The 22,087-nt window shown below is 42.1% G+C and overlaps 1 protein-coding gene across 3 annotated transcripts in view; it reads left to right on the forward strand.

Moving 5' to 3' along the window:
- ARHGAP26 (Rho GTPase activating protein 26) overlaps nt 1-22,087 on the forward strand; it is an 899,552-nt gene that overhangs the window by 233,510 nt on the left and 643,955 nt on the right. For all 3 annotated transcript variants that reach the window (XM_045394984.3, XM_073994505.1, XM_045394985.3), the window contains one exon: nt 10,171-10,282. In XM_045394984.3, the coding sequence (XP_045250919.2) occupies nt 10,279-10,282 (4 nt within the window). In that variant the 5' untranslated portion in view covers nt 10,171-10,278. The remainder of the gene's footprint in view (nt 1-10,170; nt 10,283-22,087) is intronic.

Raw genomic sequence — 22,087 nt, forward strand, 5'->3', positions numbered from 1 at the left:
GGGCCAAAAGTACCATGTGGGAAGAAGCTTTCACACTCTGCAGGATCTGTTTTTATTTGTAAGATGTGTCTGAACCGACCCAGACTCAGAGCTCAGCTAATTCCATACCCATTTAGAATGATTGGTAGTAGGGCCAGTTTGAACTGTAAAGTGTTTGGGAAATAGATTATGATTGCCTTCATGGATACACCTTCAAAGAACTTAATAGACTTTAATTAAGTGATAGCTATAATTTATATTTAAGTAGCTTCATTTGTATACAGTAGGGGCTAAAGTCATTAAAAAGCAATGGTATTTTTAAGTAGTGCAGTTTCTCTTCCAATGTTGCTAGTTGGCCTATTAAATTTCCCCTGATAAACATTGTAAAGATAGGAGTTCAGTCTAGCCTTTCTTATCATGAATTGCCACTCCATAGAGACTAAGAAGTATAAGGTTATCATTCTCTACAGCTGGGCTTGCCCTCTTTGTTGACTGGATATATAGCAGAGTTTTGTTGTTTCTTTTTTATGTGCATAAGCATTCTTTTGCCCCTAGAGTGTAACAAACCCTCCCCTTTACCAGTCCCCTGCCGTAGCCTTCCGCCAAGCCTAATATTCTCACCCCAAGAGATTCTTTTGGCTTAAAATCCTTCTTCCCAGGAAGTTGTTAAATCTAACAGAGAGAAAGTAAGAGAGAGAGAGAGAGAGAGAGAGAACCAGAGTCCACATACACATTGTTAAGTGTCAGAGAGTTCTAGGAGGGGTGTGTGTGTGTATGTGTGTGTGTGGCGGGGGGATGAGTGTGTACATGTGTGTGTGTGTCTGTGTGTTTCTGTTTTCTTTTGAAAGGATGAAAGGACTGTAAACCTATTCTGGATCACCTGGATGATCACTCGGGGAGTGTCTGACCACACTCTTTCAGTTCCCAGCTTTGCGTGGAAGTTGATGCTCACACAGGGACCAAGGGAAGGCTAATACTACCCCATCGCAAGGTAGACTGAAGAGAAGACAGAGTGTGAAAACTAAGTCATCAGTGGCTCACACTAACTAAGGCATTCCAAACTCAAAAAAGCCTGGTGGTTGATGCCTTATTCATTGCAGGTGAAGGTGGACACAGAGCCAGCTTTGTAGGTCCTAAGGTCATTAGGATTTTTTCATTGAATAGTCTTTTGGGATTATATTTTGGAGTCTCATTAAATTGATTAGCCTTTAAAATAATGGAACAGAGGTTAACATGGGTTTATCATTAAAAAGGAGTAATTACAATAATGATAATAATAACTTATGAAGAAGCCCTTTGTGTGTCCTGAGCACAAGGCTAAATGCTTTCCTTGCATTGTTGGATTGAATCTTCACAACTTCCCCATGAGTAAGTATTCTTACTATATCCACTTTACAGGAAAGCGGATAGAAACTAAGAGGTTCAGTCACTTACCCAAATCACACAGTGGGATTTAAACCCAGGCAGTCTGACTCCAGACCCATCATTGTAAGCCACTATGCTGGCCTCCCACAGTGAAACAGAAAGCATAAAACTATATTGCAGGATTCTAGTTTCTAAGAATCTGGTATTTTGTCTGTGGAAACAACTCAAGCGTCCATCAACAGATAAATGGATGGTGCATTCTGTCACATTTATGTCAACGTTTTGGATTTTATTGGCACTGTAACTTTGTTTTTAATTTATAAATCACATATATATTTACACGTTTGTTTGGGTTTAATAGTTGTTTACTATTAAACAACTTTATAGTTTAAGGAACTATAAGCATATGAGGTTTATACCTAGTTTTATATATTTGTGTATATTTTAGTAATATTATAATAAAAGCGGCTTAGGTCAACACTGGCAGGCCACAGTATTATGTCATTAACACCCTGAACACATTAACACTGTTTACTTTAAATAAAATCCCTTAATAGCCTAAGAGACTGAGCCTATTTTGATGGCCGAGAATGAAGAGGTCATGAGAAGGTTCAAAACAGAAGTTCAGAAATGGATCTGCAGTTGGCTGTGAGGCGCCAACTGGGCGGGGTGATGGTGATTTTCTCTCAGCTTTTTGAAGACCAGATTCTGCTGTCTCCTGGCCACTGTCGTCATGTTGAGAAGTCTGCTGCCACTGTAAATGCCACTGTGGAGGTCATCATTCTTTCCTCCAGCTATTTGTTTGTTTGTTTGTTTTTTGTTTTTGAGACAGAGTTTCACTCTTGTTGCCCAGGCTGGAGTGCCCAGGCTGGAGTGCAAAGGTGCGATCTCAGTTCATCGCAACCTCCGCCTCCCAGGTTCAAGCGATTCTCCTGCCTCAGCCTCCCTGGGATTACAGGCATGCTCCACCATGCCCCACTAATTTTGTATTTTTAGTAGAGATGGGGTTTCACCATGTTGGTCAGGCTGGTCTCGAATTCCTGATCTCAGGTGATCCGCCCGCCTTGGCCTCCCAAAGTGCTGGGATTATAGGCATGAGCCACCATGCCTGGCTCTTCCAGCTGTTTTTAACGTATTTCCTGTGGCATTCTTCACACTCACAAAGGTGTTCCTAGATGTGGATATGGTTTTATTTGTTCTGTAGGGGGCTCCATTTCCTTCCTGAACCTCAGGATTCTTGTCTTTCCTCAAAACTGGAAAATCATCCGTGATAATCTCTCCACATGCCATCTCACCACATTTCCTTGCTTCTGTCCTACAGAAACTCCTCCACTCATTCTATTTTTCATGCCTCTACCCTGCTCATTTATCTCACCACATGGCATTCTGGTTAATTTCTGCAAATCTATTTTTCTGTTTTCTGTATTCTCTTCAGATGTGTTCAATATAATATTTAACCCATACATTAGGATTTTTTTTTAATGGAGGGGGGAAGTTTATGCCATCATTTACTTTTTAAACCAACTTTATCAAGATTGAATTTATGTACAATAATGCATACCTATTTATTTTTATTAATATTTATTTTGTGAAGTTCAAAATCATCACATATATTGCTCCTTTAATTTCCCAAGTTTTCTTTTTTTAACTTTTATTTTAGGTTCGAGGGCACACGTGCTGGTTTGTTGCATAGGTAAATTCGTGTCATGGGGGTTTGCTGTACAGATTATTTCATCACCCAGGTATTAAGCCTCATACCCAATAATTATCGTTTCTGCTCCTCTCCTTCCTTCCATCCTCAAGTAGACCTCAGTGTCTGTTGTTTCTTCCTTTATATTTATAAATTCTCGTCATTTAGCTCCCACTTACAAGTGAGAATGTAGTATTTGGTTTTCTGTTCCTGTGTTAGTTTGCTGACGATAATGGCCTCCAGCTCCATTCATGTTCCCACAAAAGACTGGTCTCATTCTTTTTTATGACTGCATAGTATTCCATGGTGTATATGTACCACATGTTCTTTATCTAGTTTGTCATTGATGGACATTTAGGTTGATTTCATGTCTTTGCTATTGTGAATAGGAGCACATCTATTTAAATTGTACAGTTAGATACGTTTTGATGAATGTATATACCCATGAAATCACCACCACACTCAAAATACAGAACATTTCTATACCCCTAAAACTTTCCTTATGATCCTTTGGGAAATTTTCAATAATTATTTCTTCAGATATTTTTTCTACTCCCTCCTCTCTCTTCTTCCTCTGGAATTACAATCATATGTATATTGAACATCTGGATATTGTTCCCCCAGGTCTCTAAGGTTCTCTCCATTTTTCTTCAATCTTCCTTCTTTCTGTTGTTTGGGTATGGCATTTCTGTTGCATTATCTTCATGTTCCTTGATTTTTCCTTCTGCCATCCCCAATATTCAGTTAAACCCATCTAGTGAACTTTTAAAATGTCAGATTTTGTACTTTTCAACCCTAGAATTTCCCCCTTTTTTTTTTTTTTTTTTTTTTTTTTTTTGAGACGGAGTCTTGCTCTGTCGCCCAGGCTGGAGTGCAGTGGCGCAATCTCGGCTCACTGCAAGCTCCGCCTCCCGGGTTCACGCCATTCTCCTGCCTCAGCCTCCCGAGTAGCTGGGACTACAGGCGCCCGCCACTGCGCCCGGCTAATTTTTTTCTATTTTTAGTAGAGACGGGGTTTCACCATATTAGCCAGGATGGTCTCGATCTCCTGACCTTGTGATCCGCCCGCCTCGGCCTCCCAAAGTGCTGGGATTACAGGCGTGAGCCACCGCGCCCGGCCAACCCTTTTTTATTTTATATGTATTTTAGTTTTAATTTCTCCACTGAGAGTTCCAAGCTGTTCATTCAATGTTTATCATGTTTTCCTTGGATTCTTCGAACATATTTGTAATAACTGGTTTAAAGATTTTTGTCTGCTAAATGCAACATCTGGAGCCACTCAGAATTGGTTTCTATTGGCTGCCTTTTTCTCTGAGTATAGAGTGCACTTTAATGTTTCTTTGCATGTATAGTAATTTCTGGTTGAAAGTTGGGCCTTAAGGCTGAGCATGGTGGTTCACGCCTTTAATCCCAGCACTTTGGGAGGTCGAGATGGGTGGATCACAAGGTCAGGAGATCGAGACCATCCTGGCTAACACGGTGAAACCCCGTCTCTACTAAAAATACAAAAACAAAATTAGCTGGGCATGGTGGCAGGCTCCTGTAGTCCCAGCTACTCGGGAGGCTGAGGCAAGAGAATGGCGTGAACCCAGGAGGTGGAGCTTGCAGTGAGCTGAGATTCTGCCACTACACTCCAGCCTGGGTAACACAGCGAGACTCCCTCAAAAAAAAAAAAAAAGAAAAAGTTGGGCCTTATAGATAATTCATTATGGCAACTCTAGATCCTGTTGTATTCTTCTGAAGACTACTGAGTTTTTGTTCTAGTAGGCAGCTGTCTTGTTTAGTCTCCAACCACAAACTTTGTCCCCCTGTGATACCCAGCAGCCAGTATCTCTCTTCGCATGGCTTCTGATTGCTGCTTTTCTGCCTGCCCCTTTGGGGGTTTTCCCTGTTTCTGTGTAATTTGGTAGTTAGCCCAGGATTTCAGCAGAGACGGCAGTCACCTTCTTTGTGCACTTTCTTGCTTATGGATGCTCCCTCTCCCTGATTTGTAGCTATTTGGCTGATTTTAGGCTGTCTCTGACGTTTCAAGGCTACAAGATTCAATTTTCTGCCACCTGAATTGTGCATGGTTAGGAAATGTACTAAGTCTGTTTGTTTGTTTGTTTGTTTTTAAAAGGCAGCACATTCACAAAGCTCTGTATTCAAGGGGAGATTTTGCTCTGGTTTCTGTCCACTTTTTCACCAGGTTCCTCAGGGTCTTTTACCACATATGTGTAGTTTAGCTTTTGGCCAGAGACCTGGACAGAGTTTATACTCAGAGTTTTATACTTCTTCTGTGGTTTTTCTGCTGCCAGTACTTTTCCTGTAGACTTCTAGCTACTTTTCAGCCTTGAACTCCAATCTGTGGAACCCTTAGCTGGTAAGGCTGCGGTTTTTCCATGGCTGTTTTTCACAGCCCTAGCTGTGAGGGTTGGACATCACCCTCGGGTGGGGAAGATAGAAACTTGAAATTCCTACTCCTTCCTGTGGCAGTTTTTAAGATTAAAGTCTCCTGCTTCTATCTGCTTTTGGATTCTCTCCAGGGTCTTTAAATAGTTCTTCTTTAAAAAAGTTTTTTTTTTCCCCCCCAAACTTGTTTTTATCATTGTTATCAGTGGGAACATTTCAAAACCACTTCAATCCTCTGCCATTTCTGGAAGTTTCTGCCTATTGGGTTTTTAATTTCAATGTCTCCATTTTTCATTTGAAGTTGTATTTAGTTACTTTCTGAATTAAATCTGCTAGTGTTTATGATAGCCTTTTTATTTCTCAATTTTAAGTCCTTTTTGAAAAACGTATTGGATCATTTTAAAGATGCTTATTTTATGGCCTGTATCCAGTCAGTGTCCTGAAGCTCTTGAATGTTCAGTATCTGAAGCTCTTGCATGTTCAGACGTACAGTTGGTGTGTCTGCTGGCTCTCTCTCATTTAACTTTTTGTAAGTAATTTTTGAATTATGAGCTATTGATTGGGGTGCAGTAAACATGGAAACACCAAGCATCCTGATTTAGGGCTTTAGATCTACAGAGAGGCTTTTCTTTGCTGTCACCTGGTGTCCCAGGAATATCACGGACCTCTTTCTTATGTTAATTTCTAAGGCTAAGGGTTCCTAGACCAAGCAGGTAATAACGTTGTAGCCCAAATCTTCTTGAGGACAGGCTCATGATTATAAAGTCTTGGAGAACTTTCTTCTTCATGGCACAAGGTTGAAGAGAGCCGCATCCTCAGGCCAATGAATAGGCTATTTTGTTTTGATCCATCCCTTCTCTGACTAGAGTGTAGTTCTTCGAAACTCCTGGTTAACAGATGTCTCAATTGCAGTTCCTGCCTACCTTCAGCTCAAGACCTAGTTTCTTACCTGCTCCCACTCCCTGAGGAGTTTAAAAACCTCATCTACTTGACTAATGAACCCCCAGTACTGTCCACCCACTGCTATGATTTTTTAATTTTCCTCTTTGATTTGACTGTCTACTTTGGGAATTTTAAAACAGAAGTAAAGAGAATAGTATAATAAACACTCATACACCCACTGCTTAACAACTTACGTTAGAGTTTTCCAGAGAACCAGAAGCAACAGGGGGTATGTGTGTGTGTGTGTGTGTGTGTGTGTGTGTGTGTGTGTATGAGATAGATATTTATTTTAAGGAATTGGCTTGCACGATTGTGGAGGCTGGCAAGTCCATCATACCTGCAGGGTATGATGGCAGGCTGAAAACTCAAGAGCATCGTAGTACTTGCCTGTAGTCCCAGCTACTTAGGAGTCTGAGGTGGGTGGATCCCTTGAGGCCAGGAATTTGAGGTTGCAGTGAGCTATGATCATGCCACTGCACTCCAGCTGGGAGACAAAGTGAGACTCTCATCTCAAAATAAATAAAGAAAAAAATACCTAAAGGAAGAGCCGATGTTGTAGTTTGAGTGTGAAAGCTGTCTGCTGGCATAATTCCTTCCTCCTCAAGGGAGGTCCGTCTTTTTCCTATTCAGGCTTTCAGCTGATTGGATGAGGCCCACCTGCGTTATAGAGGAGCATCTGCTTTACTCAAAGTCTAATTGAGTGTTAACCTTACATAGCATATACCTTTACAGAAGTATCTAGAATAATACTTGACCAAATATTGGTGGACTGTGGCCTAGACACATTGACACATAAAATTAACCACTATACAACTTAATAATAATTCCCTAATATCCTTCAATAAATCCTTAATAATTTTAAAATATCATTTAATATCCATTTCATATTCACATTCCTCCAATTTTTTCAAAATTGTCTTTCATAGTTGTATTTTGCAAATCAAGTTCCAGTCAAAGACTAAGCATTCATTTAATTATTGCATCTTTTAATTATTCCTTAATTTAAAACAAGTGGAAGAAATCTTCCAGAGAATATGACAAAAAAACACCAAAAGATGGAAAATAAGAGAGAGATAGAAAAAGAAGAATATTAAAGGATCAAATCAGGAAGTCAAGCTTCTACTAACAGTAGAGCTGGGTTGGCAGGGGATACTTAATAAATGGATAGGAGACAATTATCTAAGAAGTTGTACCAGAGAATTTCCTAGAACCAAAGGACATACGTTTCTAGATTGGAAGGGCCCACCACAAACTCAACACAGTGAATAAAAATATTCATACTAAGGCTCACTAGTAAAACATTTCAAACACTGGAGGCAAAGAAGATACTGAAAACTTCCAGAGGAAAAGAAGGCATGCCATGTAATTGATCAGAAATCAGAATGACATCACACTTTTTCATTTCAGTACTCTTACGGGATAAAAGAACAATGTCTTCATGTTTATGAGGGAGAATAATTTCCAACTGAAATTTCCATACCCAGCCAGACTGTCACAAAAGTAAAAGGCTAGAATGAAGACATTTTCATGACAAAGCCCCTTTTTAAAAAGTGACTTTCCATGTACCATTTATAAAAAAGCTACTGAAGGATATTTTAAAAGATGGGTAGGTGGGTGAAGAATAAATCAAGAAAGAAGATTCTGTGGGATCCTAGAACAGCCAGTCTAAAACAGGAGGGAGTTATAAGGAATCCCAGGAAAATCGTGGAGGGAAGCCACAGGGTGACTGCCCTGCAGGAGGCCCCGAGAACAGCCTCATGAATTGGAGAAAGAGATTGGAGGGCTTCAGAATGGATATTGCAATGAAAAGTGGAAGTGATAAGCAATGTAGTTGACTGTACTAAGAGACTTTATAGAGTTTTACCAGAAAGTTTGGGCCTGAATTAATGACTTTATTTTTTTTTGAGACAGAGTCTCGCTCTGTTGTCCATGCTGGAATGCAGTGGCGCGACCTCAGCTGACTGCAACCTCCGCCTCCTGGGTTCAAGCAGTTCTCCTGCCTCAGCCTCCTGAGTAGCTGGGACTACAGGTGCCTGCCACCATGCCCAGCTAATTTTTTGAGTTTTTGGTGGAGATGGGGTTTCACCATGTCAGCCAGGATGGTCTCGATCTCCTGACCTTGTGATCCTCCAGCCTCGGCCTCCCAAAGTGCTGGGATTACAGGCATAAGTCACCGCGCCGGGCCTGAATTAATGATAAGCAGGTTGAAAATGGAGGCAATAAAAACCAGACACTGCTGTAAGAAAAGAAACACAATCATCTGTGTGGTCTTTATGCAACTAACAGTTACATAGTTTTACTATGTAAACATTGAATGTTGATCTAACCAGTGGTGTGCTGTGGCTACATAGGGAGAGTGCAAATGGCACTGGGATGCAGTGGAGTCTTTGTATACATCTGGCTGGCGGATAGGGCAAGAAGATAAATCCGTATTTCCCATAATGAAGCCAATAGATACTGTTTAATATTGAAGAAAAATCAGGAAATACAATGTCAACATGATATTTAGAAATACAAAGGTATCAAAAGAAGTATCTAGAGGAAATGAAAGTAGTTGCCTCTGGGAGCAGGAAGTGGGTGCAACGGGAGGGGAGGCTGCTGCGTTTTGTTATAAACCCTATACAACCATATGACTTTTTAAACTATGGATCTGCATTCATTTGATAAAATTTTAAAATAAAAAATTTAAAATTCATTAATTTAAGATTTTGTTTGTTTTGCGATAGGATCTCACTCTGTCACCCAGGCTGGAGTGCAGTGGTGCAATCCCAGCCCACTGCAGCCTCAACCTCCCAGGCTCAACAGATCCTCCCACCTTAGCCTCCCAAGTAGCTGGGACTATAGGCATGTGCCACCACACCTGGTTAAGTTTTGTATTTTTTTAGAGAGGGGATTTTGCCACATTGCCCAGGCTGGTCTCAAACTGCCGGGCTCAAACAATCCTCCCGCCTCGGCCTCCCAAGGTGCTGGAATTACAGGCATGAGCCACCATGCCCACCCTAATTTCAGATTTTAAAATACTCTTAGTAACTTACTGTGGCACACATCACCATGCAGTATAACATCATCATGCTAGTGAAGTTCTAAGTCATCGTCACCTTCTTCATGTCAGGATATTCTACCTCCTAAATTTTCATTGTCCAGTTCAGTAGCCACTAGCCATGCATTGCTATTTCAATTTAAATTAATTAAAATTACATAAAATTCAAATTTTAATTCTTCAGTCACACAATTCACATTTCCAAGTGCTCAAGAGTCACATGTAGCTAATGACTACTATACTGTGCAGCACAGATATCATTTCCATCATTACAGAAAATTCTACGGGCAGTACTACCCTAAATTGTTCTCAGATTTATCCCTTCTTCCCAGCATGTTGCCATTCTCTCTGAGGCAGTATAGAGTAGTGACGGAAGGTGTGGACCCTGGACTCGGAATACGTGAGCTCAAGTATGGGTGTCATCGTTTACTTGCTGTGTGACTTTGGGTATATCATATAACCTCTTGGTGCTTCAGTTTCCCCATCTATAAGATGAAGATACTAAGAGCATCATCACCTCCTGAGGGCTGTAAGGGTAGACTGTGATAATGTATTTATATTAAGTGCTTAGCACCATGCCTGGCCCATGGGAAACACCCAGTAAAGGTTGCCTGCTGCCATTACTCTTCCTCCTCCTCCTCCTCTCCAACTCCCCATATCCTGTCAGCCACTTCTGAGCTCACATGCAGCCCTGAAGGACAGTTCCCAATCAAACTCAAACTTCCCACCTCAAAGCCCACCTCTCTCTCTTTCTCTCCCCAAGGACTTCCTCAGGTGCTCCAGGAGCTTGTCATTCCAGAGGAGAGCAGCCCAGAAGTCCTGGGATTTACACCTCCTGTAGAAACCCTCAACCAGAGAAAGATGGAAGTCAATGAGTAAGTACCCCATCTTCCCTTGCTGGGCAATTCTGAGGTGTTTCCTCCACAGTCCCTCAGAGCGCCCCCGTTGGAATCGAGGCCAGTTTTCTACAGCAGTCACCTGCTCAGGGATATGCCTTTTTTTGGCCCTTCTCCCTTCCACGTCTGCCTTTCTCCTCCCTCAACTTGTACTTCTTGGACTTTCCTCTCAACCTGCACCCAAGTCATGGTCTCAGGGTCTGTTTTTGGGGGACCCACGCCAAGACTGTCATTGTCATCATCATCATTGTCAATTCATTTTCTTTCTTTCTTTTTTTTTGAGATAGAGTCTTGTTCTTTTGCCCAGGCTGGAGTGCAGGGGCATGATCTCAGCTCACTGCAACCTCTGCCTCCTGGGTTCAAGTGATTCTCATGCCTCAGCCTCCTGAGTAGCTGGAATTATAGGCATGTGCCACCACGCCCAGATAATTTGTGTATTTTTAGTAGAGATGCGGTTTCACCATGTTGGCCAGGCTGGTCTCAAACTCCTGGCCTCAAGAGATCCTCCTGCCTCGGCCTCCCAAAGCACTGGGATTACAGGCATGAGTCACTGCGCCCAGCCAATTTATTTTCTCCTTATCTCAAGACTAACCTCCTGCAGGATCCTCCTGGTTGATTTTCCCACCTTCTCTCCCACGGTACAGCTAGAGCTATCTCAGTTTAATCAAAATGTCACGTTATGACTTACCTGCTTCAAATCTCCACTGGTTTCTTCTTGCCCAAAGGCAGAGTAGAAGCTTAGTCCTGCAATAAAGAACCTTCCCAAATTCTCCTGATTTGTGAAGTAAGTTTCCTGCTTTACCAGCTTCACCTCTGGCAAGTTGTGCTGCTCAACATCCTTTAAACCTGCTGTTCTTGTACTTGGGCCCAAACCTGTGCTGTGTCCTCTGACTGGAGTCCTAATAATAGCAGTAATAGTAAATACTCATGGACCACTTTCCCTGTGCCTCGCAGTGTTTCTATGCAATCTGCATGGCTTAGTTCACTGAATCCTCATGCCAACCAAGTGAAGAAGCTTACGCTGTTCTCCCCGTATTAGAGATAGGGAGACCAAGTCTTACGGAAATCACAAATACAGTAGTAGCATCAGAGGACTCCAGAGCTTGTGCCCTCTCCTTGGCAGGAAAGTGACGTCACACACACATAGTTAACTCACAGGAAAGAAACTTTACTTGGCAGAGAGAAAAGAAAAAGTCGCAGTTAATAGTGTGGGTGATCTGCTCATCCTTCTACTCCTTGCATTTGTGCTCCCAGGGCAGTGAGAGGTGAGGTGGGAGTCTGCTGTTGCCCCAGTTTTCTGGGCCTCTCATTCCAGGAGCACTTCTTGGCTAAGGGTGATGATGGTGCTTAATTATTCACTATATTCATAGGATGTAGCCCCCAAGCACATGTCAGTGACTTCCTCTAGTGCCCAGCTGAAGAAGCAGTGATCTGTGATCTGTTTCCATGTGGGAGGAAGAAACGGCCATGTTGGATTGGCCCAAGGATGGCACATGCGTCTCCCTGCAGGCTTGTTGGGGGTGACTTTGACCACGTGTGGCTCCCTTTCGTGCGCGACTCTTTGGTATCTAATCCATGAGTGAGGTGAGACTCCATGGTCCTGCTTCCTTTTACTACTTCCCCACCTGGTAGACACCTGCTGTCTTTGTCTGTGCTGTTAAAACATACCACAGACTGAATAGCTTGTAAGAAATTTATTGTTCACAGTTCTGGAAGCTGGGAAGCTCAAGATCAAGGCACCAGCAGATTTGGTGTCTGGCAAGGACCCACTTTCTAGTTGATAGAAAGTGGTTCATGGCTCCTTCTGGCTTTGTCCTCACAGTGGAAGAGACAAGGCAGTTCCAGCAGGCCTCTTTTATACTGGTGCTAATTCCTTTAGGAGGTAGGTCCTCCCAAAGGTCCTACCTCCTAACGCTATCACACTGGTGATTCGGTTTCAACACATGAATTTTGGGGACATGCGAACGTACAAACCGTAGTGCCTGCTTGTCACTTCTGATAGAGCTGAAACGTTCCTCCTCTGGGAAGTCTTCCCTAACTCCCCTGAGTAGAATTTTTCCTCCTACCTGTGTTCTGGTAGCATCCAGTCCATATTCCTCTTAGTGCTCTCCTGTTACATTCTAATGATTTGTTCGTGTATCACGTTCACCAGCCAAATTGTGAGTGTGAACCTCTTAATAGTGTCGGTTTTTTGTTCTCTGGATTCTCTGGTGTCTGTTACAATCCCTTCTTCCAAACCAGGAATTCAGAAAGTACTTTATTGTTTGGTTGTCAGGAAGGCAGATCTCCTGTCCATGCCTTTTAAACTTTATTTATTTATTTTTTCTGAGACAAGAGTCTCACTCTGTCACCCAGGCTATAGTGCAGTGGCACGATCTCAGCTCACTGCAACCTCTGCCTCCCAGGTTCTTCTTGTGCCTCAGCCTCCTGAATAGCTGGGATTACAGGCATGTACCACCATGCCTGGTTAATTTTTGTATTTTTAGTAGAGATGGGGTTTCTCCATGTTAGCCTGGCTGGTCTCGAACTCCTGACCTCAAATGATCCACCTACCTCGGCCTCTCTAAGTGCTGGGATTACAGGTGTGAGCCATCACACCTAGCCCCATGCCTTTTAGAAAAAGGAATGAGATCAATTCAGAGTGGTTATTATAAAGAATCAGTCATGTTTCTCATAGAACCTGGAATACCAAAAATATTTTGTCTCTATTCACTTTAATTTCCCTTTGGTTTATTTGTCTTTTCCATGGGATCACTATTTGACCTTAGGACTCTAAGGAGCTAGTTTCTGAAAAGTAATGTGAGCTGTTGAGTTTTCCTCCTTAGATCTATAAAAACATATGTATATTATCTATTTTCATACCCAGATTAAGACATTGCCTCCAGCTAGCCAATTCCCCCTCTCCTGTCCCTGAATCATGAAACTGGCACTATCTCTGAAAAGTTTCCTAGTTGTCTTCTGTTTTTGTAGCTTGTGAAAGATGTGGTTTTTAGTTGTGTGATTCTTTTTAAGCTGCTTCATTTGTTTTTGGACTGAATAGTAGCATAGCTACCCAAACTTGGACAGAAACATCAAATTCAGAATCTCTGGAAGTACAGCAATAAGAAGCTAATTACTTCATGTTTTCGATATGAATGAGACTCAAGATACAGAACAGAATCACTGCTTCCCTGTTCTAACTCCCACCTCAGCTATGCTGGCAAACTTTGTTTTTCCTTTTGGGTTTAAGGGAATATATTGGGAATAAAAAGCATTTTCCTCTACTCCACCTGCTGAATGGAATGAATAAAGGCCTCCATGAAAGATCTAAGTATTTAGCAAATACAACTTCAGCTTCCAAAGTTTCATGTCTGAAATAAATTTCAGAGTTTCAGATTTGAGTCCAGGCCAGATACATGCAAGTTGATACTGATTATTTGTGTCCTTTGGCAGAGGGTCTAAGGAAGTGTTATAATTCAGCTGTGTGGGGAGAGAGGATGATCGTGTATATGTGGCTTCTATGTGGTTGTCTGCAGATGGTGGAGAATGGAGTCCACCAGCTTCCCTCTTCTATCACTGGCTTCTACCTCCCTGGCCGGCCTCCCTTCATCCCCTGCCACCCCTTGCTTTCTATACTTGAGCCTCACTGGCATCATGCTTCTTCCTGCCACAGGGCCTTGGCATATGCTGCTGCCTCTGTCTGGAGTGTTCTTCACAAGCCTTGCCATATCTCTTTAACTAGTCAACTCTTACTCTTCCTTCAGATAGCAGCTCACTTCCTGGGGGAAGCTCTTAAGTGAAATGAAGTGAAATCCCCTTCTTACATGGTCTGAGGATACTGGATATTTCTTTGCAAGCAGCTGTGACAGTTGCAATTTTACATTTCTCTGTGTGATTCCTTGGGTAAATTACTTCCTAAAGTGTGGTATATGTATGACGGGACAGATGATATGTGGATGTCCTTTTATGACGTTAAAGTTATTGTTTATGTTAATGTGTATTAGAAGAAATATCTATATAGTACTACTAGTAGTGAATACTTATACTTTTATAAGTGTTTTTGCATACAATGGGCCTTAAAGTAGATAAAAGAATCCATCTTACATAAACTATATGAATTAGAAGTACCATAATCAGACTTCATTCTCCCCCCATGATTCAATTACCTCCCATCGGGTCCTTCCCATGACACATGGGGGTTATGGGAGTTACAATTCAAGATGAGATTTGGATGGGGACACAGCCAAACCATATCATGGGCTGGTCTTGAACTCCTGGGCTTAGGCAACTTCACTTCATTTCACTTAAGAGCTTCCCCCAGGAAATGAGCTGCTATCTGAAGGAAGAGTAAGAGTTGACTAGTTAAAGAGATATGGCAAGGCTTGTGAAGAACACTCCAGACAGAGGCAGCAGCATGTGCCAAGGCCCTGTGGCAGGAAGAAGCATGATGCCAGTGAGGCTCAAGTATAGAAAGCAAGGGGTGGCAGGGGATGAAGGGAGGCCATTATGGTACTTCTAATTCATATAGTTTATATGGCAAAAATGTTGGAAGCAGTATGCAAATGGCTGAAATTTGAGAAATGATGTGTTCATCAATATCTGTCTCCCTTTATGAGAGTGTAAGCTCCAGGAAAGAGGTTTTCTGTGCACCCTTGCACCCACCAGACCTAGTACATATTTAGGTCTTAAGAAATATTTGTTGAAAGATGGACAAGTGATTGAATGAAAAACCTAGTGATTTAACAAGTGCCCCTCCCAAGTAACATTGGGATAGGTGATTAGAAAGAAGGTTAAGGTTTTATTGAGAATCATCCATATAGATTGCAGGCAGGGGATAGGATGGAGATTTGTAGACTTAGAGTGTTCAGCTTCAGATGCCCAGAGACTTGGCAGTCACAGGGCTGCAGGGGACCATGCCTGTCACCCTACTCAGAACAGTTCAATAGCATCCTGGGCAGGTATTGTCACAGGATAGATTCCTTGGGAAGCAGACTCTGAGATGCAGATTAGCACATGGGAACTTTACTACGGAGTGTTCTTAGAGCACCTGTGGAAGAAAAGGAACCAAAATAGGGCAGAGGGAGAAGTTGGGACATTCCCAATAGAGGCCTCTGCTTACCCTATGAGAAGTTCTGAAGCTGGAATGATCCTTTACTACGGAGTGTTCTTAGAGCACCTGTGGAAGAAAAGGAACCAAAATAGGGCAGAGGGAGAAGTTGGGACATTCCCAATAGAGGCCTCTGCTTACCCTATGAGAAGTTCTGAAGCTGGAATGATCCTTTAGAACTGTCTAAATAATTAGGCTGGGTGTAGTGGCTCATGCCTGTAATTCCAGCACTTCGGAAGGCCGAGGCAGGCGGATTGCCTAAGCCCAGGAGTTCAAGACCAGCCCATGATATGGTTTGGCTGTGTCCCCACCCAAATCTCATCTTGAATTGTAACTCCCATAATCCCCATGTGTCATGGGAGGAACCCGATAGGAGGTCATTGAATCATGGGGGCAGGTCGTTCCTGTGCTGTTCTCATGATAGTGAATAAGTCTCACAAGATCTGATGGTTTTATAAAGGGCAGTTCCCCTGCACATACTCTCTCTTGCCGGCTGACATGTAAAACATGACTTTGCTCCTCATTTGCCTTCCACCGTGATTGTGAGACCTCCTCAGCCATGTGGAACTGTGAGTCATTTAAACCTCTTTCCTTTATAAATTACTCAGTCTTAGGTATGTCTTTATTAGCAGTGTGAGAACAGGCTAATCACTCTGTCTCTAAAAACAAACAAACAAAAAGAATTATACACCTATACACCCGTGTAGACCACTTCGGGAGGGGTAAGACCTTGGGTAACACAACTTTCTTCATCAAGGCCATCCTTGAAGGTGCTGATGGCTAAGGCCAGTCTGCAGGTAATACTGTCGGCGGCTGGGAGGGTGATTTCTGAAGAGAGATCTGGGTGACACATCACAAGAGTCTATCACAGGTGTCTATCCAGGCTCTATATGAAGACCTCTGTATGAATATTTGAGTGGCAGATGCCAGTCACTATCTGTAAATGTGTTTCAACCATGATTGGAATGGCTTTCGTTCTTAGAAAGTTTTTTAATTTACATTGAACCAAAAAGCACTTTATTTATTTATTTATTTATTTATTATTTTTTGAGACGGCGCCTTGCTCTGTTGCCCAAGCTGGAGTGCAGTGACGCGATCTCAGCTCACTGCAAGCTCCGCCTCCTGGGTTCATGCCATTCACCTGCCTCAGCCTCCTGAGTAGCTGGGACTACAGGTGCCCACCACAATGCCCGGCTAATTTTTTTTGTATTTTTAGTAGAGACAGGGTTTCACCGTTTTAGCCAGGATGGTCTCGATCTCCTGACCTTGTGATCTGCCTGCCTCAGCCTCCCAAAGTGCTGGGATTACAGGCTTGAGCCACCGCTCCTGGCCTTGAAAAGCACTCCTCGTCAAGTTCTGAATGCCTGTACTCATTTTGATGACCAGAGCAAGAAGAACAATATGACCCTTGAACTAGCTGAAGAGAGCTATGGTATCTTTTAAATCTTCTCTTAACTAAACAAATCTCATTTCTTTAGCTGTTTTTTGTTTGTATGTTCTGTTTTGTATAGTCATCTGTTATTCTCTACATAATTTTGTTTTAAAATTTATCAAAGTTTATTTAATATGCAGCATCCAGAATATTATCTGGATAATAGTCCACATGTGGACTGACCAGCTGAAACTACAATAGGGGAATTATCATCATCTGGGTCTTATTAAACTTGGAGTCAACTAAGATTCTCATCTTTTTCATATGCACTGCTGTGGAACAAGATCTCTCCAAATATGGATTCATGAAATTGATCACTCGGAACCTAAATGGGGCCTCTAAAAGGTTATTTTTAGTCCTATCTTATTATATAATATATAAGATTATATTTATTATAAAAATAATGGCTTATGTTTATTTAATCCTTACTATATGCTAGATATTATGTTAAAAATACTTGCATGCCCCCCTCTCATTTAATCTTCCCAACAACTCTGTGAGGTTGATACTATTTGTATCCTCATTTTACAGAGAACGAAATGGAGGCACAGACAGATTAAGTAATTTGCCCAGAGTTACAAGGTCAGTAGGTGGAGGAGTCAAGATTCCAACTCTGGCTGTCTGACTTCAAAGCTGTCTTCTTCTGTATCTGTACCTTACGTTGATTTGTGCTAATTTAAATTAGGGAATGACTTAACAATATGTAATGATAGTACCTTGAACACACCTAGTGTTCTTCTGAGAATCTCGGAAGGCTTGGAAAGATATCATTTTTTTTTAAAGGAAATAAAGCCAAAAAAATTAGCACTTTCTCTACCACTATAATAAGTTTTTTCAGAGAAAGGACCACCTTTTTTCATCTTCGAATACTCTGTATCTAGCATAGTATCTAAATCATGTTTATGACAGTTACCAGTTTATTGCTCTTCTGCTCCAAATCTATTCTTTGCATGGTTTTGCTATACTGAAGCTGAACCCTGAAAACATTTCTATACAAGCTGATATGAAGTAACGTTTGTCAGTAGAGGGCGCTGGGGGGACACTATCAGAAGAAGGGGCATTTCTCTGGGGTCTTATACTTTTCTTGTTGCTCCTATGTTTCTTCTTGCTCCTATGGTGCAGTGGCCACTGGGCAGCTCCCTGTGGAGACCTGCTGGTGCACACCTTTTGGCGAGTTTTGCTGGCACTCCAGCAAAACTTCCAGAGAGTTTCACCAGAATTCTAGTGGGAATGAAGCACCTCGGTGAAATTCTTCACCATCCAGTGGGCCACGGCCACATCTCGAATGCAGCCTGAATCTCATCTTGAGAGGATGTCTTCTTTCAAGTGAGTTCCTTCCTTGATAACTCTCCTCAGCTTGGAAGGTAGTAGTTGTTCCCTACACCTACTATTCCAATGTTCTCTAGAGATCTCCTTACCCTTCTTAAAGTTAATGCCTTTTACTAGTTAACAATTCTTTCCATTAAAATGTCCCCCCTGTTCAAATGATTGGTGTGGTTTCTGTCTCCTGACTGGACCCTGACTAATATAGACAATAGATGGTTAATGGATAGGCTGGGCATAGTGGCTCACACTTGTAATCCCAGCACTTTGGGAGGCTGAGGCGGGCTCTCCTGACTGCAGGAGTTTGAGACCAGCCTGGGCAACATGGCAAATTCCTGACTAAAAATACAAAAATTAGCCAGGCATGGTGATACTACTTGTCTGTAGTCCCAGCTACTCAGGAGGCCGAGGCAGGAGAATCACTTGAACCTAGGAGGTGGAGGTTGCAGTGAGCCAAGATCACGCCACTGCCCTCTAGCCTGGGTGACAGAGTGAAGTTTTTTGGAGTTATACATTTTCTCTCTTTCTTTCTTTCTTTTCTTTCTCTCCTTCCTGTCCTTCCTTTCCTTTCTTTCTTTCCTTCTTTCTTTTCCTTCCTTCTTTTCTTTTTTCTTTCTTTTCTTTTTTTCTTTATTTCCTTTCTTTCTCCCTCCCCGTCTCTTCTCTCTTTTCTTTCTTTCCTTCCTTCTTTCTCTTTCTTTCTCTCTTCTCTCTTTCTCTCTTTTCTTTTTTCTTCTCTCCTTTCTCGTTTCTTTTCTCTTTTTCTTTTCTGTTTTCTGTTTTCTCTTTTCTTTTTTTTCTTTTCTTCTCTGTTGCACAGGCTGGAGTGCAGTGGTGTGATCTTGGCTCACTGCAACCTCCACCTACTGGGTTCAAGCAATTCTTATACATTTTCAAGCAATCTATAAAACTTACCTCTTTTTGGCCAGGCACAGTGGCTCATGCCTGTAATCCCAGCACTTTGGGAGGCTGAAGCGGGTGAATCACGAGGTCAAGAGATAGAGACCATCCTGGCTAACACGGTGAAATGCCGTCTCTACTAAAAATACAAAAATTAACTGGGTGTGGTGGCGGGCGCCGGTAGTCCCAGCTACTTGGGAGGCTGAGGCAGGAGAATCACTTGCAATCCTGGAGGCGGAGGTTGCAGAGAGCCGAGATTGTGCCACTGCACTCCGGCCTGGTGATACAAGACTCCGTCTCAAAAAAAAAAAAAAAAAAAAAAAAAAGCCTACCTCTTTTTTACCTCAATTGAGTATACAGCAGATTTCAGTGTTACCAAGGATATGGAAACGTATTTCCCTCTCATGTGCTCTTTCTGCACAACCATCTTGGATTTGCAATTTTGTCCTGTATTAGCAGAAACAGTCTGCCCAGTCTTAAAACTTGCACCATTTCCTGTTTCAGTAGCACGGTCCCTCATGCAGGTGTTCTATTTTGAGAATGCAATAGATTTTACTATTCATTTCCACAGGAAGTGGCTAAACTCTTAATACAGTTGATATTCCCAGGCTCTGAACAGTCTTGTTTTCTAATCCATGCAAATTATATACAAGTTAGTATATAATACGTTCCTACAACTTGTTTTGGAGAATAAGGCATATTCGAAAATAATCCAACTTCTTATTCTTATGATCTATGGGTCAGACTAAAAAAAATTATTTCCTAAGAAAACATGAAATGTAAAAATCACAGTGAAGTGTGTCTCTGTGACAATTGGCACAAATTGACTATTTACATCTCTATCCCCGAACACTTTGGCCAAGTGAACCAAATCCTTAAATTGAACACAAACAGGGAGTGCCCAACCCTTCATTAAGGCTGATAGAAAAGCACATCAAGGACATGTGAGGTTTTCCTTGTTTATGTAATGAAACAGACACCAATGTTTAGCTGCTGAATGTGTAAATATAGCCTGCGTGACAGTGGGGAGCTAAGAAGGAAGGAAGCAATTTGGGAAATATCTCCTTCCCACATCACAAACATTCTCAGAACCATCAGAAGACCCCAAAGCTAGGTCCTACAATATGTGCATTTTATAAAGCAAACCCACCCTCTGGCTTCGGGCTGTGTGTGACCTGGTTTCTCTTTTTAATTTTATAACTAGGGTGGAAAGCTAACAGTGTAGTATGTCATGGTCAATATGTCAACCACAAAGTGGGTCCAACATTGCAGAAAGATTCCAATAGTCATTTAGTACATTTCCCTTGTAACTTAAGAGAATGGTAGTTGAATCACTAGGGTCTGGAGTCCGTAGTGTCAGATCTCCAAACCTGAAGCTCTGAGTTCTGAGTCGATTTTAGTGTACATTTATGTACAATGGCAAGAGGAGTTTTTTCCTGGGGGTGGAAGACAGCTTTAGGGAGTGGATTCGAAGGAGGGGGTGCCACTTTTTATTAGCCATTATTTCAGTTTTAACAGTCATCAAACAAGTCATCCCTAGTCATTTTGAAATGGAGAACATATAAGTCCTGCTGCTCAGTTGGGCTTAAATATTTCCACATTGTCACTAATGCTTCTAAAAATATTTTTTGTTAATTTGTGGAAGTGTAGTTGACAGCACATTTTTGTTTGATGAGCTACTACTACCATACTAGCTAATATAACAACCCAAAAGTGCTTAGGATTGGAGATTCCTCCTCCCTTCCCATCCCATGATGAATAGGACATCACTCAGATAAATATGAAAAGTGAAGACTATATTTGTATTTTTCTCTTTGTGGTCAAGTTCACTGACAGGAGGTCCATTCTCAGCCACCCGCACCCCACCAAATATTTAAGACATAGAATTACTTTGTTGAGTTTGTTCAGCCGAGATGGAAAATGCAGATCCCTGTATAAGCTGCATTCCAGCAGCAATGGTGTTTAGCTTAGGACTGAGCCAGGAATGGCATACTTTTTAAAAGGTAGGTAAGAGGTGAGAGAGGATCATTTCCAGAAAGTGATAGTAGCTGGGGAAGCTGCATAGAGGCCCCAGGTTATAGCCTTTTCTTGGTTCAATCTGCTTTTTATGTTTTTATTAGAAGTGGTTAAGAACTAGGAATTGTTGGGGGTTGGGGAGGCAACAGAGAGGAATGAAGTGAAGACTGTGGGAGTTAGGGAGGGAACGACCTCAAGACCCAACGTGATGAGAATTCCAAAGGATGAGGAAGGGGTCAAAGTCTCCAGGGCTTCCAAGAGCAGAAAAATCTGCTAGACCAGCCTTGGAGGCAGCAGTGGGCGCCCATGGAATCTGTTCCATTACATTCATTTTACATGATTAGCAGCAAATCAGGCTAAAAGAATTAACAGAGCCTTCAAAACAGATGGTTCCTGGGTAACAGGATGTCCTCTTGTCTTGTTTACTCAAGAACAAACTGTGTCTTTGAAAACACTAAAGCCTTAACACAAGATACTCATTGGGTCTCACCATCTTTGGGAAGAACAGTTGCTTTAAGTCAGTGTTTTTCTTTTTTTTTTTTTTTTTTTTTTTTGAGACGGAGTCTCGCTCTGTCGCCCGGGCTGGAGTGCAGTGGCCGGATCTCAGCTCACTGCAAGCTCCGCCTCCCGGGTTTACGCCATTCTCCTGCCTCAGCCTCCCGAATAGCTGGGACTACAGGCGCCCGCCACCTCGCCCGGCTAGTTTTTTTTTGTATTTTTTTTAGTAGAGACGGGGTTTCACCGTGTTAGCCAGGATGGTCTTGATCTCCTGACCTCGTGATCCGCCCGCCTCGGCCTCCCAGAGTGCTGGGATTACAGGCTTGAGCCACCGCGCCCGGCCGTCAGTGTTTTTCAAACTGCAGTTGTGACCCATGAATGTTGTGAACCAAGTTAAATGATGTTTGACCAGTGTGTTTTAGTGGAATGTAACAGCAAAATCAAAGTGCCTCTCATCTAGTTTTGTGAAATTTTTGTTTCAGTGGTGTATATGTATAAACAGTATGTATGTGCCAGGTTGTAATGGAAA

Source organism: Macaca fascicularis, chromosome 6 (genome assembly GCF_037993035.2).
Source record: "Macaca fascicularis isolate 582-1 chromosome 6, T2T-MFA8v1.1".
In the NCBI taxonomy this organism is placed as follows: Eukaryota; Metazoa; Chordata; class Mammalia; order Primates; family Cercopithecidae; genus Macaca; species Macaca fascicularis.